The sequence below is a fragment of the Thalassophryne amazonica genome, chromosome 16 (genome assembly GCF_902500255.1).
Source record: "Thalassophryne amazonica chromosome 16, fThaAma1.1, whole genome shotgun sequence".
Taxonomy (NCBI): domain Eukaryota; kingdom Metazoa; phylum Chordata; class Actinopteri; order Batrachoidiformes; family Batrachoididae; genus Thalassophryne; species Thalassophryne amazonica.
This window is the reverse complement of record NC_047118.1, coordinates 58553107-58578950: the sequence shown is the minus strand read 5'-3', so window position 1 is coordinate 58578950 and position 25844 is coordinate 58553107. Positions and strand designations below refer to the sequence as shown.

General features: G+C 42.5%; 1 protein-coding gene across 1 annotated transcript in view; it reads left to right on the top strand.

The window, feature by feature from the left end:
• LOC117528444 (medium-chain acyl-CoA ligase ACSF2, mitochondrial-like) overlaps nucleotides 1–25143 on the top strand; it is a 75405-nt gene extending 50262 nt beyond the window's left edge. Inside the window, 8 exon segments of the mRNA XM_034191069.1 lie at nucleotides 11146–11239; nucleotides 12639–12715; nucleotides 12858–12965; nucleotides 13033–13184; nucleotides 21568–21709; nucleotides 21885–21995; nucleotides 22067–22135; nucleotides 25036–25143. Of these exon segments, the coding sequence (XP_034046960.1) occupies nucleotides 11146–11239; nucleotides 12639–12715; nucleotides 12858–12965; nucleotides 13033–13184; nucleotides 21568–21709; nucleotides 21885–21995; nucleotides 22067–22135; nucleotides 25036–25086 (804 nt within the window). The 3' untranslated portion in view covers nucleotides 25087–25143.
• Nucleotides 25144–25844: the final 701 nt, after the last annotated feature.

The window sequence follows — 25844 nt, the reverse complement described above, 5'->3', positions numbered from 1 at the left end:
TTGCACCACAGACTAAAACAGGTTAAATGTGGTCTATTAAACATTAGGTCTCTTTCTTCTAAGTCCCTGTTGGTAAATGATATAATAATTGATCAACGTATTGATTTATTCTGCCTAACAGAAACTTGGTTACAGCAGGATGAATATGTTAGTTTAAATGAGTCAACACCCCCGAGTCACACTAACTGTCAGAATGCTCGTAGCACGGGCCGGGGCGGAGGATTAGCAGCAATCTTCCATTCCAGCTTATAATTAATCAAAAACCTAGACAGAGCTTTAATTCATTTGAAAGCTTGTCTCTTAGTCTTGTCCATCCAAATTGGAAGTCCCAAAAACCAGTTTTATTTGTTATTATCTATCGTCCACCTGGTCGTTACTGTGAGTTTCTCTGTGAATTTTCAGACCTTTTGTCTGACTTAGTGCTTAGCTCAGATAAGATAATTATAGTGGGCGATTTTAACATCCACACAGATGCTGAGAATGACAGCCTCAACACTGCATTTAATCTATTATTAGACTCTAATCGGCTTTGCTCAAAAAGTAAATGAGTCCACCCACCACTTTAATCTATTTTTAGATCTTGTTCTGACTTATGGTATGGAAATAGAAGACTTAACAGTATTCCCTGAAAACTCCCTTTTGTCTGATCATTTTTAATAACATTTACATTTACCATGATGGACTACCCTGCAGTGGGGAATAAGTTCATTACACTAGAAGTCTTTCAGAAAGCGCTGTAACTAGGTTAAGGATAGATTCCTTCTTTATGTTCCTAATGTCATATACCAACACAGAGCAGAGTAGCTACCTAACTCTGTAAGGGAGTTAGAGTATCTTGTCAATAGTTTTACATCCTCATTGAAGACAACTTTGGATGCTGTAGCTCCTCTGAAAAAAGAGAGCTTTAAATCAGAAGTGTCCTGACTCCGTGGTATAACTCACAAACTCGTAGCTTAAAGCAGATAACCCGTAAGTTGGAGAGGAAATGGCGTCTCACTAATTTAGAAGATCTTCACTTAGCCTGGAAAAAGAGTTTGTTGCTCTATAAGAAAGCCCTTCGTGAAGCTAGGACATCTTTCTACTCATCACTAATTGAAGAAAATAAGAACAACCCCAGGTTTCTTTTCAGCACTGTAGCCAGGCTGACAAAGAGTCAGAGCTCTATTGAGCTGAGTATTCCATAACTTTAACTAGTAATGACTTCATGACTTTCTTTGCTAACAAAATTTTGACTATTAGAGAAAAAATTACTCATAACCATCCCAAAGATGTATCGTTATCTTTGGCTGCTTCAGTGATGCCGGTATTTGGTTAGACTCTTTCTCTCCGATTGTTCTGTCTGAGTTATTTTCATTAGTTACTTCATCCAAACCATCAACATGCTTATTAGACCCCATTCCTGCCAGGCTGCTCAAGGAAGTCCTACCATTATTTAATGCTTCAATCTTAAATATGATCAATCTATCTTTGTTAGTTGGTTCTGTACCACAGGCCTTTAAGGTGGCAGTAATTAAACCATTACTTAAAAAGCCATCACTTGACCCAGCTATCTTAGCTAATTATAGGCCAATCTCCAACCTTCCTTTTCTCTCAAAGATTCTTGAGAGGGTAGTGTAAAACAGCTAACTGATCACCTGCAGAGGAATGGTCTATTTGAAGAGTTTCAGTCAGGTTTTAGAATTCATCATAGTACAGAAACAGCATTAGTGAAGGTTACAAATTATCTTCTTATGGCTTCGGACAGTGGACTTATCTCTGTGCTTGTTCTGTTGGACCTCAGTGCTGCTTTTGATACTGTTGACCATAAAATTTTATTACAGAGATTTAGAGCATGTCATAGGTATTAAAGGCATGCGCTGCGGTGGTTTGAATCATATTTGTCTAATAGATTACAGTTTGTTCATGTAAATGGGGAATCTTCTTCACAGACTAAAGTTAATTATGGAGTTCCACAAGGTTCTGTGCTAGGACCAATTTATTCACTTTATACATGCTTCCCTTGGGCAGTATTATTAGACGGTATTGCTTAAATTTTCATTGTTACGCAGATGATACCCAGCTTTATCTATCCATGAAGCCAGAGGATACGCACCAATTAGCTAAACTGCAGGATTGTCTTACAGACATAAAGACATGGATGACCTCTAATTTCCTGCTTTAAACTCAGATAAAACTGAAGTTATTGTACTTGGCCCCACAAATCTTAGAAGCATGGTTGTCTAACCAGATCGTTACTCTGGATGGCATTTCCCTGATCTCTAGTAATACTGTGAGAAATCTTGGAGTTATTTTTGATCAGGATATGTCATTCAAAGCGCATATTAAACAAATATGTAGGACTGCCTTTTGCATTTACGCAATATCTCTAAAATCAGAAAGGTCTTGTCTCAGAGTGATGCTGAAAAACTAATTCATGCATTTGTTTCCTCTAGGCTGGACTATTGTAATTCATTATTATCAGGTTGTCCTAAAAGTTCCCTAAAAAGCCTTCAGTTGGTTCAGAATGCTGCAGCTAGAGTACTGACGGGGACTAGCCAGGAGAGAGCATATCTCACCCGTGTTGGCCTCCCTTCATTGGCTTCCTGTTAATGCTAGAATAGAATTTAAAATTCTTCTTCTTACTTATAAGGTTTTTGAATAATCAGGTCCCATCTTATCTTAGGGACCTCATAGTACCATATTACCCCATTAGAAGCGCTTCGCTCTCAGACTGCGGGCTTACTTGTAGTTCCTAGGGTTTGTAAGAGTAGAATGGGAGGCAGAGCCTTCAGCTTTCAGGCTCCTCTCCTGTGGAACCAGCTCCCAATTCAGATCAGGGAGACAGACACCCTCTGTACTTTTAAGATTAGGCTTAAACTTTCCTTTTCGCTAAGGCTTATAGTTAGGGCTGGATCGGGTGACCCTGGACCATCCCTTGGTTATGTTGCTTTAGACGTAGACTGTGTTTCATAATTATTGTATGGCCTTGCCTTGCAATGTGGAGCGCCTTGGGGCAACTGTTTGTTGTGATTTAGCGCTATACAAGAAAAAAGTTGATTGATTGATTGATTATAATAGGACAGCAAGTGTGAAGAGTGATAAATAACAAAATTTAATTGATGATATTTACATCATAATGAGCAGCCTATATACAACGCACCATTGGAGAACACAGGCTCTATGCCCGCTTACTGGCTGATTGAAAGGGTGCTGCCCCATCAGCAGTTAGAACTACATCACTTTTTCAAATGATCTGCAGAGTGCCACTGTGATACAGAAAATGCGTTTGCCTGATACATTATGATCAACGCTAGGCAAGTGATACACATCATGTACACTCTACACCTTTATTTTTAGAAAATGTGCAAATGTTTAGAAATACATGTACAAATTGCAAGAAAAGACAAAGCTTGATATTTATCCAGTAAACTTTTAAAGTTTAATTTACAGCCTGTGGTTGAAAGCTCTCTGCTAAGAGTGAAAACCTTCATTCCAAGAAGGAATAGGCTGTATTCTGATAAGTATTATATCATAGTGATTGTGTATAAGTTTTATCAAAATTCATGTGGATTGACCCCCCCCTCAGCCACTAATGCCTGGCATGGGGAGAACCCATCTACATCTCTGAGCTGGCACCTTATCTGCAGGTCTAAATCCTTGTTCCTGAGGACAGCATTATGAAGAGTTTACCCTGTATTTATTTTGAAGTTGATAAACATAACGCAGTATTGGCCATTAAGTACAGAAAAATATCAATTTGAGGGTGCATATTGCTATAATGATTAAACCAGATTTAAGGACTATTTTTTAAGTAGGATGGCATATCTACTCATTCACACATGGTGTCAAATATCATGGGTGTAATATTGGTAGAGGGGAGTATGGGATAACAAAGCACATGGAAGAAAGTTACTTTGCATTGAATTGTGTATTTATATTCTTAGAATCAAAATGTTCAGTATATGATTAGTCAGTAAATGACAGAATACTCACATTTGTTTTTGCTATAAACAGGTCTGAAAACACTAAAGTTTGTAGAGTTGTTCAAATCTTTTCAAGGAGAGTCAAACAAGTTTGTAGCACCCACGTGCAGCATGTGCAGAGAAAGGATGCATTCATATCAAGGGGGATATTTGAATCTGCTTGGTTATACAACCAAGCTGGCATGCACACCCACGCTATGTGTGCTAGCCAGCAGCCAGCAGCAGATAGCCCAGGAGTCTGGGCTCTGTTTATAGCAGTAGGCAGGCTACTGAGCTCCTGCATATATGCATAGGGCCAGCGGCTAGCTATTAAAGCTGAGAGATTTGTGCTGGAGTACAACTGAGATAAGGTCCCTTCTTATCTTAGGGACCTCATAGTACCATATCACCCCAATAGAGCGCTTCGCTCTCAGACTGCAGGCTTACTTGTAGTTCCTAGGGTTTGTAAGAGTAGAATGGGAGGCAGAGCCTTCAGCTTTCAGGCTCCTCTCCTGTGGAACCAGCTCCCAATTCAGATCAGGGAGACAGACACCCTCTCTACTTTTAAGATTAGGCTTAAAACTTTCCTTTTTGCTAAAGCTTATAGTTAGGGCTGGATCAGGTGACCCTGAACCATCCCTTAGTTATGCTGCTATAGACTTAGACTGCTGGGGGGTTCCCATAATGCACTGAGTGTTTCTTTCTCTTTTTGCTCTGTATGCACCACTCTGCATTTAATCATTAGTGATTGATCTCTGCTCCCCTCCACAGCATGTCTTTTTCCTGGTTCTCTCCCTCAGCCCCAACCAGTCCCAGCAGAAGACTGCCCCTCCCTGAGCCTGGTTCTGCTGGAGGTTCTTCCTGTTAAAAGGGAGTTTTTTCCTTCCCACTGTCGCCAAGTGCTTGCTCACAGGGGGTCGTTTTGACCTTTGGGTTTTTACGTAAGTATGTATGGCCTTGCCTTACAATATAAAGTGCCTTGGGGCAACTGTTTGTTGTGATTTGGCGCTATATAAATAAAACTGAATTGAATTGAATTGAACTGCCACTGAGGGTACATATGGTTCAACGTATGTACAGATTATTGTTAATATGTTGTCTTAATATTACTTTTTTTTTTGTTTGAAAATAGTACCAGGTTGTAGCCCATGTCATGGTGGTTCAGAATATGTAACTTTGGGGAGTTCACCTTGTGTAGTTTAGAGCCTATTCCAGGACAGACAGAAAGACAAAAGTAGCCATTTATGTATATCGATTTCTAGTGCAGCAATCTGTGTCCATCTGATTATTGATTTTGTCCAAAAACTTTTTTTAATGCTGTTTTGTCAAAACTGGATAAAAAGAACACCAAACCTAATTCGACCTCAAATTCAAACCTCAACTTCAACCTTAACCCAAAATAAGCAGTTCTGACAATTTGTGGAAGGTCGTCTTAACAAATCCTGATCCACATCAGGGTGTGGACCAGGATTTGTTTAATCCAGCAGGTAAATACTTCTTGTTTCCCATCATCTTTGTTCCTTTGCACAGTTCTGCAAGCAGCAAAATGATTTGTGTGACGGCATCTGTTGAACAACCTTTTTAAAGGCCCCTTCATACATAATGCGAAGTTTGGACGAAGTGCACACTTAGTGTGCATGATGCAGGAATCGTGTGCAAACCATGTAATGTCGTCCCTGCCTCCAACGCCTCGTACACCTGTTGCTACAACTATATACACACACAAGCCACTGAAAGACGAAGTGTGCACTGTGCAAACCCATTGCACCCTCTTGCGGCAGGTGCCGGCCAAATTCCAGGTGACACACACGAACACCTAACACCGCTCGCATGGCACTTAGAAAATGTGTGGCCAGTCGCACTCTTGGCATGTTAACAGACTGCAGACAACCTTCGTACTTGCAGAGAAATTGTCTAAGTCCCACACGAGGTGTAACTTTGGTTGTGTGCGCTGAGATGACAGGAGGTGTGTCCTCTCACTGAAGCAGCTGTGGAAATCTGTGGATTTGGATAGTCCAGCTGGACACTACGTACTGTGTTTGGACGGACATGGACAAACAACTGCCCACTGTGATGCACGTGTGTGTGTTTGCTGTTATCAAGTGGACATAAATAAAACCATATATCACTGTGGCGATGTGCTGCAGTGAGCGAGCGCGCACACGCCGCACACATGGACAGGCTGCTCCCAGGATGAAACAGACCGTCAGATCAGAACACGCAGCAGACGATCTCACTGTCACGTCACCCATGTGAGCTCTGTTCCGCATGACGCGGTGTCCTGCGGTACATCGTCCACAAGACACGCGTGCGTGTCCGGTTGGAGATGCACCAGCAGATGTGGACATGAATGAGACGAGTGAACTCCTCATTCATGTCATTTCATGACTGTATGTCTGTGACCACGGGTCATCTATAGAGGAACAGATGGATCATATTTGTATTGCTCAGTTGATGAATGCAGTATTTTTATATGGTATGCGATTTTAACTTTTTTTGTAATACTTCCATGTTTTTCCTGATATGAGGCAGATTCCCACAGCTTTCAAAGAACAGATCCGTAGCTCAGTGGTAAAGTCGCTGACTGGTAATCGGAGCTTTTGAAAAATGTGAGTTCACGTCCAGTGGGTGGTGTGTTTTCTCTTTAAAAAAAATGTAAAATTATTCCACATAAGTGGCGCAATGTGGTTCCACAGGTACCAGCTGTTTTTTTTTTTTTATTTATACCACATAAGTGGTGCCATGTGCTGCACCTGGCACGTTTTCCTTTAATTGAGCCCACAAATTAATAAAACGTGCACACGTTTTCCTTTAATTGAGCCCACAAATTAATAAAACGTGCACACATTTTCCTTTAATTGAGCCCTCGAATTAATAAAATGTGTGCATGTTTTCCTTTAGTTCAAAATGAACTCCATAATATGACTTAAATTGTCATCCTCATGACGGGGAGACGCTTCACCCTCAGCATCCTTTTTAATGTGCTTAAACTCCAGATGATGCCATGCTGGGTAGCAAGATTTCTCTATATGTCCTTGTGCACCCAAACCATGATATACCCTGACCAGATCCATTTCTAATTAGGAAATGTATTACACTGTCTCCTGGTTTGTTGACTAATTGCCAGCATTTATGTATCAAGACAATATTGAGTAATTGAGTGCACGTTTTACAAATTGTGGCCACGTTTAAGTAGATCGTGCCCTTGTTTTACTCAAATGATGCTTAAAACATCAAATCAAATCAATTTTATTTATATAGTGCCAAATCACAACAAACAGTTGCCCCAAGGCGCTTTATATTGTAAGGCAAGGCCATACAATAATTACGGAAAAACCCCAACGGTCAAAACGACCCCCTGTGAGCAGGCACTTGGCAACAGTGGGAAGGAAAAACTCCCTTTTAACAGGAAGAAACCTCCAGCAGAACCAGGCTCAGGGAGGGGCAGTCTTCTGCTGGGACTGGTTGGGGCTGAGGGAGAGAACCAGGAAGAAGACATGCTGTGGAGAGGAGCAGAGATCAATCACTAATGATTAAATGCAGAGTGGTGCATACAGAGCAAAAAGAGAAAGAAACACTCAGTGCATCATGGGAACCCCCCCCAGCAGTCTAAGTCTATAGCAGCATAACTAAGGGATGGTTCAGGGTAACCTGATCCAGCCCTAACTATAAGCTTTAGCAAAAAGGAAAGTTTTAAGCCTAATCTTAAAAGTAGAGAGGGTGTCTGTCTCCCTGATCTGAATTGGGAGCTGGTTCCACAGGACAGGAGCCTGAAAGCTGAAGGCTCTGCCTCCCATTCTACTCTTACAAACCCTAGGAACTACAAGTAAGCCTGCAGTCTGAGAGCGAAGCGCTCTATTGGGGTGATATGGTACTATGAGGTCCCTAAGATAAGATGGGACCTGATTATTCAAAACCTTATAAGTAAGAAGAAGAATTTTAAATTCTATTCTAGAATTAACAGGAAGCCAATGAAGAGAGGCCAATATGGGTGAGATATGCTCTCTCCTTCTAGTCACTGTTAGTACTCTAGCTGCAGCATTTTGAATTAACTGAAGGCTTTTCAGGGAACTTTTAGGGCAACCTGATAATAATGAATTACAATAGTCCAGCCTAGAGGAAATAAATGCATGAATTAGTTTTTCAGCATCACTCTGACACAAGACCTTTCTAATTTTAGAGATATTGCGCAAATGCAAAAAAGCAGTCCTACATATTTGTTTAATATGCGCATTGAATGACATATCCTGATCAAAAGTGACTCCAAGATTTCTCACAGTATTACTAGAGGTCAGGGTAATGCCATCCAGAGTAAGGATCTGGTTAGACACCATGTTTCTAAGATTTGTGGGGCCAAGTACAATAACTTCAGTTTTATCTGAGTTTAAAAGCAGGAAATTAGAGGTCATCCATGTCTTTATGTCTGTAAGACAATCCTGCAGTTTAGCTAATTGGTGGTGTGTCCTCTGGCTTCATGGATAGATAAAGCTGGGTATCATCTGCGTAACAATTGAAAATTTAAGCAATGCCATCTAATAATACTGCCTAAGGGAAGCATGTATAAAGTGAATAAAATTGGTCCTAGCACAGAACCTTGTGGAACTCCATAATTAACCTTAGTCTGTGAAGAAGATTCCCCATTTACATGAACAAACTGTAATCTATTAGATAAATATGATTCAAACCACCGCAGCGCAGTGCCTTTAATACCTATGGCATGCTCTAATCTCTGTAATAAACTTTTATGGTCAACAGTATCAAAAGCAGCACTGAGGTCTAACAGAACAAGCACAGAGATGAGTCCACTGTCTGAGGCCATAAGAAGATCATTTGTAACCTTCACTAATGCTGTTTCTGTACTATGATGAATTCTAAAACCTGACTGAAACTCTTCAAATAGACCATTCCTCTGCAGATGATCAACAACTACCCTTTCAAGAATTTTTGAGAGAAAAGGAAGGTTGGAGATTGGCCTATAATTAGCTAAGATAGCTGGGTCAAGTGATGGCTTTTTAAGTAATGGTTTAATTACTGCCACCTTAAAAGCCTGTGGTACATAGCCAACTAACAAAGATAGATTAATCATATTTAAGATCGAAGCATTAATTAATGGTAGGGCTTCCTTGAGCAGCCTGGTAGGAATGGGGTCTAATAGACATGTTGATGGTTTGGAGGAAGTAACTAATGAAAATAACTCAGACAGAACAATTGGAGAGAAAGAGTCTAACCAAATACCGGCATCACTGAAAGCAGCCAAAGATAACGATACGAGGGCTGTCAATAAAGTAACGGTCCTTTTTATTTTTTTCAAAAACTATATGGATTTCATTCATATGTTTTTTACATCAGACATGCTTGAACCCTCGTGCGCATGCGTGAGTTTTTCCACGCCTGTCGGTGACGTCATTCGCCTGTGAGCACTCCTTGTGGGAGGAGTCGTCCAGCCCCTCGTCGGAATTCCTTTGTCTGAGAAGTTGCTGAGAGACTGGCGCGTTGTTTGATCAAAATTTTTTCTAAACCTGTGAGACACATCGAAGTGGACACGGTTTAGAAAAATTAAGCTGGTTTTCAGTGAAATTTTAACAGCTGATGAGAGATTTTGAGGTGATTCTGTCGCTTTAAGGACTTTTCACGGTGCGAAACGTCGTGCAGGGCTGTCAGGCGGCGTCATCAGCCTGTTCAAGCTGAAAACCTCCACATTTCAGGCTCTATTGATCCAGGACGTCGTGAGAGAACAGAGAAGTTTCAGAAGAAGTCGGTTTCACGATTTTATCCGGATATTCCACTGTTAAAGGAGATTTTTTTTAATGAAAGACGTGCGGACGGATCTGCGCGTCGGGACGCAGCCGACGCGGTGCGGCGGCACAGGAAAAACAACCTCCGTGTTGATAACCATTTGTAAAATCCAGGCGGCTTTTGATGGCTTTCAGTGGAGTGAGTATATGAGAAATTGTTTAACAGGCAGGACATGTTCCAACTTGTCCTTAAGGCTTTCAACAGAGGTGTTTTTCCTGTGGCGGAGCGTCGCGGCAGCTGCGTCCCGACGCGCGGACCCGTCCGCACGTCTTTCATTAAAAAAATCTCCTTTAACAGTGGAATATCCGGATAAAATGCTGAACCGACTTCTTCTGAAACTTCTCTGTTCTCTCACGACGTCCTGGATCAATAGAACCTGAAATGTGGAGGTTTTCAGCTTGGACAGGCTGACGACGCCGCCTGAGAGCGCTGCGCGACGTCTCGCACCGTGAAAAGTCCTTAAAGCGACAGAATCACCTCAAAATCTCTCATCAGCCGTTAAATTTTCACTGAAAACCAGCTTAATTTTTCGAACCGTGTCCACTTCGATGTGTCTCACAGGTTTAGAAAAAATTTGATCAAACAACGCGCCAGTCTCTCAGCAACTTCTCAGACAAAGGAATTCCGACGAGGGGGCTGGACGACTCCTCCCACAAGGAGTGCTCACAGGCGAATGACCGTCACCGACAGGCGTGGAAAAACTCACGCATGCGCACGAGGGTTCAAGCATGTCTGACGTAAAAACATATGAATGAAATCCATATAGTTTTTGAAAAAAATAAAAAGGACCGTAACTTTATTGACAGCCCTCGTACGTCTTTGGGATGGTTATGAGTAATTTTTTCTCTAATAGTTAAAATTTTATTAGCAAAGAAAGTCATGAAGTCATTACTAGTTAAAGTTAAAGGAATAATACGTGCGTACAATATTATAAAACGCGTGCACAATATAATAAAACGTGCGCATTTTCTCCACATGCAAAACATTTTGTGATGACACTTCCAGGGCTCCATACTTTTGCGCTGTTTTGCTGTTTTTATTTTTTTATTTATACCACATAAGCGGGACCATGTGGTTCCACACGTACTGACTGGTTTTTATTTTTTATTTATACCACATAAGCGCCGCCATGTGCTGCATCTGGCACTGTTCCTGCACGTGCACAAACTCTCGCATCGGGTTCGTGCACGCCTGCCCGTCGGCGTGATGTTTTGTGTGCTAATTTCAAACTGTTTCGTGCTGTTTTCGTCCAAATGTCATCCAAACTTAACACTGTGTGAAGGGGTCATAACATGTTAGTTTAATTTATCTGTTTGGTCCTGCTGAAGTGCGAACCCAGTTTCTTCTTGACTTTCATGTATCAAAGAGTGTGTCCTATAATTGACATGCATGTTTTTGTTTTTTCCTGAGGTGCACATTTATCTACGGCACTCCCACAATGTTCATTGACTTGATAAACCAACAACAACTGCATCAGTATGACCTGTCATCAGCTGAAGCGGGTAAATGAGTTGAAGTGATCCTTAAAGTGTAGGTAACATGATATGTAATGTTTTTTTTTAATATTTAAGACTAAAATTAAACAACAGTTTGAAATGAATGCTTTCCTGGTGTGTGGTTACTGAAGAGATAAATATTCGGATTTTGAATTGCACACCACTATAAACCAGGAACTTCCGTGTGAGTCACAACATTGGAGAAGAAGGATCAGCGCGAGAACCTTTTAATGAACAGCCCCATTTGTTTGGTTAACAACCAGACATATTTCTGTGTTTAAGTGCTTCATTCCTGGAGTTATGCTGGCTGGATGAGCTTGCTGCAAGTTTTTATTAAAACACTTGCAGGTGGAGTCAGCTGGTTTCAGTTTCCTAAGGATCACGTGCATGAAATGTAGACCAGCGGCACTTTTTTCACACTGTTTGAATACTGTGGCTTGAACAATGATGCGGCAAATGTATGGATTTTTACAGGCTACTGACAGCTCCGATTCCACTGAGTGGTTCGGGTTGGTGATGCACGATATTATATGTGTCAGAACAGTTAAGCCTGGGAGGCAGAGCCCTTCTGATTGCCAGGTGGAACACTTATATTAATGAGCATACATGCACGGTGTTGTGCGTCATCTCCACTCCCCACAGAGGCAAAACTGAGTATTTTCACATTATTTTATGATTTTTTATTTTTTTGTGGATCATGGGATAATTTTATCACATGCAGAGTATGAGGTGCTGCGAGTCTTTGAACTTGCAGCACAAAACGGCCCAGTGGAGGTAGAGGACCCTCAGATGCAGATGTAATTAACAGATTACACCTGTGCCGGTGCTGTAACCTGGCACCAAACTGCCAGTGTGATAAAGGGACTTTTCTTCAGCCAGGACAAGGAATTAAATTATTTTCAGACATTGTTTTCCAAAATTAGGTTTCATGTGGATATGTTTTCATCAGTCTGTGAAGATGATCTCACTGAAGCGGACAGGTAAGACTACTATATTATTTACTTATTTACTCATTGTCATCTAAATAAGGTTCAAAACCATACGGCTGTGTCCTCCACAGCTTATTCAGATACACGTTCAGATTGGACTTAAAAAAAAAAAGCTCCACACTAGAAAAAAAATCATCAGAAAAAAGCTTGACCTCCTCTGTGTCTGCAATTGATTTGGGCTTGAACGGCTTCAGATAGTGCAGGCTTCAGATAGCTGTTGTTTATCCTTCACCTGCACACTTATTATAGACTTTTACTGTTCAGGATTTTTTAAAATATCAACATTTCATCATTTTTATTGATTATTTGTGCACATTTTTTGTTGTTACCTACACTTTAATCAAATCAGAATCTGTTATTCTAAATACAGTGAAATTGAATGTTACAAGGTGTTTCTTTGTGCTGTCCTCCTTTAGGGATTATTGGAGGTTCTGCCTGTCCTCCACAGGTTGTGAGAAGACTGAAGACGGACATGAACATCAAAGAAGCTGTGGTGAGCTCTTTGTCCAGTTTAAGATGCTGCTTTACCTCATTCTTTATCATTCTTGTTTTTCCTTCTGCAACTCACAGATTTGAAGCATCACTGGCACGTTGTGTTCTTCAGGATATGAAAATGTGTTTGTCATTTTTAACAGATTGCTTATGGAAGCACTGAGACCAGTCCTGTCTCATTTTTGGGATTCCCACTGGACAATGAGGACCTAAAATTCAATACTTGTGGATGTATCATGAACCACACTGAGGTACGTCCTGTGCTCTAATACACTGCTCTCTCTCAACACTGTGACTGATCTCAGTGTCTGATCACAGGCGAAAGTGGTCGATCCCTCTACGGGGGAGATTGTCCCACTGGGCATCACAGGAGAGCTGATGGTCAGAGGCACTTGTGTGATGCATGAGTACTGGGACGATCCTGAGAAAACCAGAGAGGTTATCTGCAAAGCCCATTGGTACAGGACGGGGTAAGATGATTGAAGAAATACACTCAGTCATTTGGGCTTCCATGTGGTGTTTATGCTGTCACCAGGTGGCAGCACCCAACAGACAAGTGTTCCTGAAACACGGTGGAGTGGTGGGGCAAATAAATGGAATGGTAAATGGACGACATTTATATATGTGCGTTTATATCTACATCAGAAGCTCAAAGCACTTTACAATAATGCCTCACATTCACCCGATGTCAGGCTGCTGCCATGCAAGGCGCGCACTACACACCAGGAGCAACTATGGGCTTAAGGCTTGCCCAAGGGCCCTTAGTGATTTTCCAGTCAGGCTGGGATTTGAACCGAGGATCCTCAGGTCTCAATGCTTAATCAGTGGGCATAAGACAAGGAAGAATGCATTGGAATTTGGTATTGATCTGGATCTCGGGGTGGTTGTAGGACATTTTAAAAAATTATAATCAACATTGCGAGACAGGTATGTGAGTGGACATGAGTTATTGTACCAAGTTATTGTACTTGGCCCCACAAATCTTAGAAACATGGTGTCTAACCAGATCCTTACTCTGGATGGCATTACCCTGACCTCTAGTAATACTGTGAGAAATCTTGGAGTCATTTTTGATCAGGATATGTCATTCAAAGCGCATATTAAACAAATATGTAGGACTGCTTTTTTGCATTTACGCAATATCTCTAAAATCAGAAAGGTCTTGTCTCAGAGTGATGCTGAAAAACTAATTCATGCATTTATTTCCTCTAGGCTGGACTATTGTAATTCATTATTATCAGGTTGTCCTAAAAGTTCCCTAAAAAGCCTTCAGTTAATTCAAAATGCTGCAGCTAGAGTACTGACGGGGACTAGAAGGAGAGAGCATATTTCACCCATATTGGCCTCTCTTCATTGGCTTCCTGTTAATTCTAGAATAGAATTTAAAATTCTTCTTCTTACTTATAAGGTTTTGAATAATCAGGTCCCATCTTATCTTAGGGACCTCGTAGTACCATATCACCCCAATAGAGCGCTTCGCTCTCAGACTGCAGGCTTACTTGTAGTTCCTAGGGTTTGTAAGAGTAGAATGGGAGGCAGAGCCTTCAGCTTTCAGGCTCCTCTCCTGTGGAACCAGCTCCCAATTCAGATCAGGGAGACAGACACCCTCTCTACTTTTAAGATTAGGCTTAAAACTTTCCTTTTTGCTAAAGCTTATAGTTAGGGCTGGATCAGGTGACCCTGAACCATCCCTTAGTTATGCTGCTATAGACGTAGACTGCTGGGGTCCCCCCATGATGCACTGTTTCTTTCTCTTTTTGCTCTGTATGCACCACTCTGCATTGAATCATTAGTGATCGATCTCTGCTCCCCTCCACAGCATGTCTTTTTCCTGGTTCTCTCCCTCAGCCCCAACCAGTCCCAGCAGAAGACTGCCCCTCCCTGAGCCTCGTTCTGCTGGAGGTTTCTTCCTGTTAAAAGGGAGTTTTTCCTTCCCACTGTAGCCAAGTGCTTGCTCACAGGGGGTCGTTTTGACCGTTGGGGTTTTACATAATTATTGTATGGCCTTGCCTTACAATATAAAGCGCCTTGGGGCAACTGTTTGTTGTGATTTGGCACTATATAAAACAATTGATTGATTGATTGATTGGGCTAAAACTGGGTTCCATTCCTGGTTATGCTACCTGTCTGTGCTTTGGAAAAGATACCTCATGTACATTGTCAGAGACCACCAGCTGTAACTGTGTACTGTGGCTGGGGGAAGTAACCCAGGTTGGACTGCCATCCTAACCTGAGAGTCTACAATATCCAGGCTACAGAATCTGAGGACAAGCACTAGCACCAATCAGTCTCAGGATCTGTAACAGGATTGTGAAACTGTGTGCTTTTTTCACTTTTACATAAAATACAGCATCGGCTTCAGTTATTTAAAAACATATGGTTGGAGGTAGTGATGGGCTGATGAAGACTTGTGAAGCATTTTAGGTGTTTCCTTTATTGTACTGAGTAAACACTAAGCCAGACCTTAACTTTAGGGCTGGGGTGAAGGTGTTAGTATGATCAGGGTTAGTTTAAAGAAGATAGATTCTCTTTACATGCACTGGTTTATCAGTTATCCAGCCCTAAGAAGTGTAAAGATTTACATTTTAGTTAAAAAATACAATAAATCCTAAATTATTTGGGTTGTTTTGTAGTTAATGGTTTGGGCATGGTGTTAATGGTTAGGATTTAGATTTAGGTTAATGCTGGGGTTATGGTTATGTTTATGTTTAGGATTGGGACTAGGTTTAGAGATAGGGTTGAGGAACTGACAGACAGACAGATATTGTCTCTATGATTGACTCAACTTTATCCCAAACTGCACACTGTATTTGCCATCGGTATTTTCTAAAGTCCACCCTAACCCTAAACCTAACACACAAACCTAAGGGCCCCTTAACACATAGTGCGAATTCGGTCGAAGTGCGCATTTAGCAAGAATCGTATGCAAAACGTGTAAATTCGTAACTGCTTTGAACGCCTCGTACACCTGTTGCTACAACTATTTGCACACACCAGCGGCTGAAAGACAGAGTGTGGTCTGTGCGAGCCCATTGAACCCTCTTGCGACAGGTGTCGGCCAAATTCCAGCTGACACGCACGAACATCTAACAAAACTCATGTGCCACTTAGAAAATGTGTGGCCATTCACACTGTGATCACGAAAACAGTCAGCAGACGATCACTGTCGAGCTGGATGTGAAATTTTTCTAAGTGCCCCACGACTGTGGCTTTGCAAAACAGCAACACACGTGATGTGCTAGAGTGTTGGCTTCCACCGCACACACATGTGCCATGCGTGTGAATCACGTGTGTGTTGCGCTTCCCCCCATCCGTAAACATGTGGTGTTTGGGGGGGGGCGCACTTGCATGAGCTGCTGATATATTGATGTACAGATGGTGTGTTGGTGTGTGCGCTGAACTGACAGGGGGTGTGTCCACCCACAGCGGGTGCTGTTGGATCTGTGCTTCTGGACGTTACGGGTGGGAAACACGTACTGTGTTTGGATGGACATGAACTTTCAACTGTCCATTGTGATGTGCGTGTGTCTGCTTGCTGTCTTCACGTGAACATACATAAAAACATATATCGCTGTTGCGATGGGCTGCGGTGAGCACACGCACGTTGACAGGTTGCCCCAGGTGATAGTGGACCGTCATATCATAACATGCAGCAGGCGATCTGACTGTCACGTCACCCATGCGAGCGCTGTTCCACATGGACACACGCACATGTGGACATGATAAGAGCACACTGCTCCATTTATGTCATTTCAAGACTGTACGTCTGTGACCATGGGTCATCTACAGAGGAACAGACAGATCATACTTGATAAGAGGTTTTTTTATGGTGTGTGGTTTTATATTTTTTTAAATATGTCCATCTCATTGTTGATTTCAGGCATTTTCCTGCACTATTTATAGGCCAGCAATGGTAGCATAGTGGTAAGGTTTCAGGCTGGCAATCAATAAAGTGCAGGTTTGGGCATATATTTTGTTTTGTTTTGTTTTCCACAGCAGCGGGGCGATGTGGTTCCACATGTACCAGCTGGTTTTATTTTTTATTTATTCCACAGCAGTAGGCGCGATGTGGTTCCACACGCTCCAGTTGCTCACACTGTGTTCATGCACGAGTGTGCAAGAAACCTTTGCAGCAGGATCGTACATGCCTGCCCGTCAGCGTGATGTTTTCAAGATTGATTAATTTGAACTGTTTCGTGCTGTTTCGCTGTAATTCAACCAAATTCGCACTATGTGTGAAGGGACCCTAAATCCCAACTCTGTTCCAAACCCTCATTATAACCCTGAGATTAATTCAAGGTTTGTCTATCTTCAACCACCGTAATATTTAATGAAAGGCATGAGAGGGTTGATGCATACCCTACACGCTCTGCACACCACAATATAAATGTACAAGTATATCGTGTGTTTGACTGTGTATGACTTCATATGACTTCTGGCACCGAGAGAATCCTTGCCCTCCGCCTTTCAACATCTTCAGGCCCAGGCACCACCATTAGTGCATACGCTCCAACCCTCTACTCCAACCCAGAAGAAAAAGACACAGGACAGAATGCCAGAGTGGGTGCTGATCAAAAGGCCTGGCCTGGGCTATGTGTGACCAAGACCTTTTTCAAATGCAAGGATATCCACTAGGTGTCTTGGAGACACCAGCGGTCCCACTACTGGCACCAACTGAATCTAGTCATCACCAGGCGTGCAGACCTGGCCAGAGTTCTCCTCACCCACAGCAACCATAGTGCAGACCACTCCCTCATGGCCAGCAAGGTACGTGTAGCTCCAAGAAAGCTGCACCACTCCAAGAAGAAGGGTTGCCCATGCATCAACACCTGCTGTGTTGGCAGCTCAGAGCAAACACAGCAGTTCATCAGCCAGTTGCAAGAAGCCCTCACTGAAGATACACCGGAAGATGAGGAGGGTATCACTGATGTCAAGTGGTCCCACTTCCGAGATGCTGTGTACAACTCGACCTTCAATGCCTATGGGGAAAAGGAGCACAAAAATGCAGAGTGGCATGAAGCTCACTGGGAGGAAATGCAGCCTGTAACTGAGGCCAAGAGGAGAACCCTCCTGGCCTACAAGACAGCGCCCAGTTCCAGCACATTAGTAGCCCTCAAAGCTGCCAAGAGAAAAGCCCAGCAAACCACCTGCCACTGCACCAACTCATAGTGGCTGAACTTCTGCAGCAGTATACAGACAACTGCCAACACTGGGGATGCAAGAGGCATGTATGAAGGCATCAAGAAGGCAACAGGCCCATCCACCTCCAAGTCTACGCTACTCAAGTCAAAGACAGGGGAAGTCATCACTAGCGTTGGGTATCGAGAACCGGTTATTTTCGGGTATCGTTAAGAAATGAGTCGATCCACCGGCATCAATAACCTTTTTGCTTAATGTTTCCCTTATTGGTCCTTCAGAGCGGCCATTGTTTTTGAGGGTGTTTGTCGGGAAAATGATAATTTCTCTGCATTGATTGCAGACCCTGCAGCGGCTCTGTAATCAACCACTTCTGCAGCATGACTCCGATTTGAAGTTTGAACCAATGAAGCAGTGCTTCAATCCGCTGCTGCATTGGTTCTTTGATTTGCTGCTCTTCAGAAGTCCACTTCTTAACCCCTCTCAAAGCCATTAAAATATGTCAATCGTGAGTCACTTTTGTGTGGATTTTTGTCACTAACTGGGACTTTTGTCTTGTTGCAGTCAAGAAACGAGAATCATCCTCCGTTCCGTTGGCACAGCTCCAAACGTTGCGCCGCTCTCTGCCGAGACAGAGTCCGGTCAAAATTAATAACTTCAAAGTGTATCATTGACACCTCTTTCCAAACGTTGTAAGACAGACAATAAACTACAATCGACTAAACATTTTTTTCCTCACAAAATGAGACGTCCTGCGTTCTTTATTAATTAAATTGATGCTGACGTGCAGCACAGCTGCAAGAACTCAGCTCAGAAGTATGGAAAGACTCTGAAAAGAAATGTGTTTGACAAAAACTACAGATTTTGTTTATTTCGATTTATGTCCAGAGATCAAGGATCCACCATGTAGAGTTTATTTATGTCCAGAGTTTAAGCATCCACTGACCAATTTCATATTTATTTACTTTAAGACTCAATAAAATGTTGTTGACATAGAAAACCTGTAAAGCCTACTTTTAGTACACAGAAAATTCACAAGAGGTATCGATAAGAGAATCAATAAGGAGTCGGCTCGATAAGCGGAATCGATAATGGTATCGATGTCAATAAAATCTTATCAATACCCATCCCTACTTCTGTGTGACTTCATTATGAAAATTTTTGCTGAGCAATATATGCTTTCAATTATCCATCTAGACATCTTGGTTGTTGCGCTACACAAGAAAAGGTGTTTTTCTGATCATGTTTTCCTTGACCTTTGACCAAACTACTCCAAAATCTAATTACCTCCAGACATCTATTCCAGTAATATTCCCAGCAAGTTTGAAGGAAATCTGTGAAGCACACACACACACACACACACACACACCTTTGTTTCTTTTTAATTTCTACTACATTTTATGTAATTGTACCTACAGCACATGATTTATATTTATTACCGAGCAGCACAAGGTGGCAGAGCCACTGAGTGAAGCGAGGATGATGACAGACGAGTGCGAGTGAGTTCATAGTCCATCCGACTCAGTTTTCATGACCGCAAACCGGAAGTACACTTTCACCAAGGCAAACAGGAAGTTAAAACAGGAAGTACACAAGAAGAATGATGGGAGAACACCGTTACCTGGTTACAGCTGTTACTGCATTTGTTTTGCGCTCATCACACCAGACACCAGCGAAAGGCTGGTGTAGGAATACACTGAGCGAGCCGCATTACGGCTTCCATCAACAAATTAACTCGGAAAAGTTAATCAATATATTCCATTTACGTACTAAGTAAAAGGCAGGAAACACATAGAAATGGCGATAGCTGGTTACCACTTTCGCTTCATTTATTTTGTGCTTGTCACGCCGGACACCAGCGAAAGGCTGCCATAGGGGATACACAGAGTGAGCCGCATTACTGTTGTAACTTCAATCAACTAAGTGAAACATCGCTCTCCGCTCTCAGTTGAAGGAAAAAATAAAAAACCTCCCATCAGAATCTTTCATTATATAATCCAGTTACTTCTGTGTCCCGTAGATGCTGATACATTCAGAAATGTATGGTTTCTTTTACAGTTTAAAGGCTTCTTGTTTCCAAAATGCTCCATTTGCTCAGTGAGAGTGAGGGGGAGAGAGAGCATGAGGAGGAGGGCTTCACTCATTTTCACAATGAAAAGTTAATAGTTTTCATTGTAACTGTTTAGAAACTACAAACTGTTTACAAGCTCCAGTGTAACAGGAAAGTATGGAAAACGTAATTCAGAAAGTTTTTCATCCAACCTGGATAATCAAATCAGTACAGGTTCAGCTCTTGTTCAACAAGACAATTAGTGGTATATTGTTGTTTTTAATAAATGCAACACCACTCAAAAATGTTGAAAAAACAAAATTGTCATGACAAAAAAACTGCTTGTTTCACGGGATTAAAGGTTCAGTATGTCATTTTTGAAGAAGAAAGCAAATGCTATGTCCATCAATATTAATGTTTTTAACCTTTTTATTACAAATATTACAGCATAAATGCCATTTTTTGTCTATTATTCTTGCTTTTGATGCATCTAAAACTACTCAAAATTAATTAAAATAGGGCTTGCCCGTAACGTTTTAATAGCATAAAACCCTATAACTTCATGGGGCTCCACCCCCTTGACTCCGACCCTGGCACTAAACTGGTCCTAGCTAGAACCCTGTACATAGCATAAGTGTCTAGTTTTGCTGAATTAAAATGTTGTTTTGTGATATTGTCATTAAATATCTCTCAGTATATTTATAATTGCAATTTAATACATGTTATACATGTTGTCAGTGCCACATAAGTCAGGAGAATAAATATCTTGTGCAAACATAAGTTTTTTAATGAAATCATTAACCCCTGAAGAAAATGATTAAAATAATATTGTACAATTAAATCTTCAATTTTTACAGTATTTCAATCAAACAAAAATATTTTTCCATAGAGAAAAACGCTGCTCAGTCAAAGGCTTTGTCTTCATTATACTGTATTATCCATTTATTACCCGAGGCCATCAAATATGGCCATTGGGTATTGCAAAGGCTTTTCGTCTGTCTGTCCATACGTCTGTCTGTCCATACGTCTGTCTGTCCGTACGTCTGTCTGTCTGTGTTCAGCATAAGTCCATTCCTATTACGGCCAGTCTTCAAATTCACAGGGAACATTCTTGGAACACAGACCTTGGACAAGTTCAAAGGTGCCTAACCTTAATGTATTTTAAGAGTCTCACATTGTAACTATTTTTATGGTATGATCTCGCGGACGTTAGCGTGATGAAGTCACTTCCTGGTGTCACTAGCTGCTAACTTTGCTTCATTTTTTGGCTAAATAACGCCTCACCACATCATGTATTATGTAAAAGCTAGCAAGAAATAAACACTTATAAAACTGAAAACACTGCTTTTTGGAACCTAATAACACCTCTGAACTGATTTAGAAGACATTTCGCTAATGTTAGCATGCATGCTAACTTACACTAACTCAAAGCTAACTTCTGCTTTTGTCAAAAGCTAACACATACCTGAAGGCCCTCCTGCAGACACCATTTAAACACAAATATTGTTTATGATTGATTGATAGAGGGGCTTTGTGGAACATGTACAAATTGTAAGACAATGGGATCTTAATAATTAATTAAACTGCAAATTAGAAAGAAGACAACGCTCATACAACTGAGGGTATTTTAGCATTTGGTTATATTTTTATGAATTTTTTTCCTACAGCGACATCGCCAGTCTGAATAGTTTAGGTTACTGCCGTATTGAAGGACGTATAAAGGACATGATCATCCGAGGAGGAGAGAACATCTACCCTGTTGAGGTTGAGAAGTTTCTCCACACTCATCCCAAAGTGCAAGACGTGCAGGTGAGGCTCCCTAGCACTGGAGGGTAGCAAAACTCTCAGCTGTCGAAACACGAAAGGCAATGATGTTCTAAAATGTTGGCACATCAGTGAGAAGTTGTTTGTTGATTATGAGAGGATATATTTGACTGAAATCATCGGTAAAATGATTCTCTGTGCACTGTTTGCGTTCTTGCAGTTGGTTGGAGTGAAAGATGAGCGGCTGGGAGAGCAGGTGTGCGCCTGCATCAAGCTGAAAAAAGGCCAAACCTGCAGTCTGGAGGAGATACAAGGGTTCTGCAAAGGCCAGGTGAGACAAGGTGATGCAGAAAAACACAGAACATCTGCTGCAGAACAGACACTGTTGTTTTTTCTCTCCAGATTTCTCACTTTAAGATCCCACACTATGTGGTGTTTGTGGATCACTACCCCATGACAGCCACTGGAAAGGTAAGAAGGTTTTGTATGGCGTCAGATCGGTGCCAAAACCACTCTCACATAAAACATGCATTCAGTGTATTATATTATTTCACACGTGTAGACATTAACTACGCGCGCCCGCACTCAGAGTAAACTGCGCCTTGGGCGAGCTAAAAGGTGCTCCAAGCGAGGAGGAATGTGACCAGAGTGCTGCAGCCCTTTCTAAGTTGATTTCTGTTTGTGCGCAGTGGATTTCTCTCTCACTTGAAACTTGGGGGAGGGGACTAGGGGTTGGTACTGGCTCTGCTGTGACTGGTCATTTCCGAAGAGCAAGATTTGATTGACAGCTTTCCTCTGATACAATCAATCAATCAATCAATTTTATTTATATAGCGCCAAATCACAACAAACAGTTGCCCCAAGGCGCTTTATATTGTAAGGCAAGGCCATACAATAATTACGTAAAAACCCCAATGGTCAAAACGACCCCCTGTGAGCAAGCACTTGGCGACAGTGGAAGGAAAAACTCCCTTTTAACAGGAAGAAACCTCCAGCAGAACCAGGCTCAGGGAGGGGCAGTCTTCTGCTGGGACTGGTTGGGGCTGAGGGAGAGAACCAGGAAAAAGACAGAAGTCTGTTGAAACGAAAGCCGATGCTGTTGTATCCTTCAGGGAGGTGGTGGCATCATGGTTTGCACATGATTTAAGAGGTTTTACTTTAACATCTGATGGTTAATAATCACATTATTCCCTTTGATCGGTTTGGGTGCAGAGAGTCAGACTCAGGTACTCTGGGTTTCATTAATCTCAGGTGATTTTTAGGACTTTCTGCATTATTATTAAATAATGCTGAATTTATTTGGAAATGATTGTTGTACAGAAGCTTCAGAGATCTGTTGCTGTTGACTGGAGTGCAGTTTTAAGCAGAAATGAGGCAATAATCGGTTTTGGCCCCTTCACACATAACACGAAGTTGGGCAAATGACGCAGACACCCTCTGAAAAAAAACCTGAATTGGCAAACCTTGAAAATTTCCATAGACGTAAACAAGGAATTAATGACCTTAATGAACGACATGAATGAATTGATGCGCTCACATCATAAACACATCAGCCAGCTCGGTGCGTCCTGCTGTCCAGAGCGCAGCACTGAAGGACACCATGGCATGTGGACTATAACTCACATGGCTGATGTGAAATTTGGATCGCCAGCTGACCATTCACATGAACAGACTGCTATTTTCACATGGGGCAGCCTGGTTGATGGAGTCTGCAGTGCACAGTGAGATGCTGCTGAATGTGTTGCAAGGGTGATATGTGTTTTCATTTTTTACAAAATCAGGAGGGCGTGCAACATGTGCATTGTGGTGGTGTGTTGAGAGGTGATGTTCTTCATGGCACAATATGTGTTGTCCAGCAGAGGGGTCAGCTGCTGCGGCTTGCCGGTGACATGTCCATCTGTCCAGGGCAACAAAGCACTCATATGAATGGGCTCACGACTCCAGGATGTGGCTGATCAGTCAGGCTGTCACATGATAGACGGACACGTGTCACGTGACGTGCCTGTCTGGTTGGATATCGCACTGGTGCTGTGACATGCATCTGGAGCGGCTTTATTTTTATCTATGTTGTGGTGGTATGGGAATGCTGCTGGCCAGTGATTCCACCTCCAGCGGGATATGCTGGATATGCCATGATGGGTGTTCCACAGCTGTCAGCTGTTCCATCATGGACATGACAGCCCACCAGGTGTGCGTGCTGCACTGCACAGCAATGGCACTGCACTCAGACCACCATTCAAATCTGCACCACCTCAGCTGCCACTCCACAATGTCAGATCATATTGCTGGGGTGGCGGTGGGGGGCACTGCACACTCGCATGCCAGTTGTGTTACTCCGGGGGTGGGGTGTGTGTAACGGTACACTCATATGCCATTTGTGTTGCTTGGGGGAAATGGTACACTCTTAGAAAATGCGGGGCCATTCGTGCAGCCAGCTTGAAAGTGGTCACCTGCTCTCTACGTTTGTGCTGGCTGCGCAAATGGCGCCACCTATTCTAAGTGCCCGTGAGTAGTGTTGGATGTTTGTGGGTGGCACCTGGACTCCGGCTGAGAGTGGGTTGAATGGGCACTCACGTCATTCAGAAGCTGGTGTCAAGGCTGCCTCGATCGTGCCATTCGGCCAGAGTTCAACGTAGTGATTTCGTGCAGCCCCTCGGCTGCGGCACGATATGTCTGACCTGTGTTCGACAGGCTGTGCGAATGTTATGAGCACAATCAGGTGGCAGTGCGACTTCAGCTTGCCCATCATTTGAATGGGTTGTACACGAATGTCGAGTACATGTGAAGCGCCTGAATGGATGTGGTGACTGCTGTACGAGGCGGCTCAGATTTGTCATGAGTGGCATTCGAATCCTCCTTTGTGTGCCATTCAGCCTCAATCGTGTTATGTGTGAAGGGGCCATTAAAATTAGGTTAAATTAGGTTAAAGGCTATTGTCTCCGTTTTAGCAGACTTCTGTCAGAGAGAAAGCCTGTCAATCAAATGTCGCTCATCAGAAACGACCAGTCACATCAGAGTTAGTGCCAAAACCCTCCCCCAAGTTTCGAGCGAGAGAACAGTAATCTGCTGCGAGCGAACAGAAATCAATTTGAGAGGGCGGGCACGCGCTGGTCACATATTTCTCCTCGCTCGCAGCGCCTTTTTCCTCTCAAGGAAGCAGTTTCCTCTGAGTGCGCACATGCAGATAATGTGTCCATGCGTGCAGTTAATATCTACGCATGTGAAATAATATAATATGCCCGAATGCATGTTTTACACTGGAGTGGTTTTGGCACCGATCTGCCATAGTTTTGCTCCACGAGGAGCACTGATCAAGATGAGTGGATAATTTGTTTGGATTGTAAGAACTGAGATTGAAACTCTTTTTCAAGATCAAAAAGAACAAATTGCAGCACTTAATGGAGACGAAACTGGGACTTTAACTTGTGGTTCTGATGGAAACATCTGGAATCCAGGTGAGATGATTGATGACCTCTGAGTGAAGAATCATAGCATCATAGCTCTTTCCAGTTAAATCGTCTGATCGATAACACGCTGGACAGGGACAGCGTGTGTCAGGTCTTAATGCCTCATCGGTTGAGAAGATCAGGGCTGCAAGGGTTGCTTCTACGTGTGGCATCCGGTCCAAGCCCTGACTGGATGCATCCTGCATGTTCACCAGGGTTCTGCAATCACTAGCCAGATGGAAGAAGTATCTGGGGTCCGCCCAGCATCATGCAGCTCCTCCATATAGGGGGGTGAAGACAGAGTGCAAAAAGTAGAGGCAGAAGAGGCGTTGGTAACAACGGCACTCTGCCTAGTTACCTCAGCTGGTACTGTGTCCAACCCCAGCCGTGATAGCGCCATTTTCACAGAGGGTTTGATTGCTGATGCTTAACTAACAGTAGAGTCCCTCAGAGAACTATGTCCAGTATCCAGTGAGTTAGGGCCCCAGTCACAGAACACCACATCTGCCTGCGCCTCTTCACACTCAGCAATAGTAGCTTGGCTCTCCAAAGCCCTGATGGAAAGCACATCTTCCTTAATTAGTATTTCATCGCCAGCCATTGCTAGATTTATGATCATCTAATGACTTTGACTTCGTAGATATGACTACCTGGGAGTATTTATGTAGCCTTCGACTGTTACGCTGGCAAGACCCCAGTGCCTTCTGTGCAGCGGATCTGCTCAGCAGCACAAG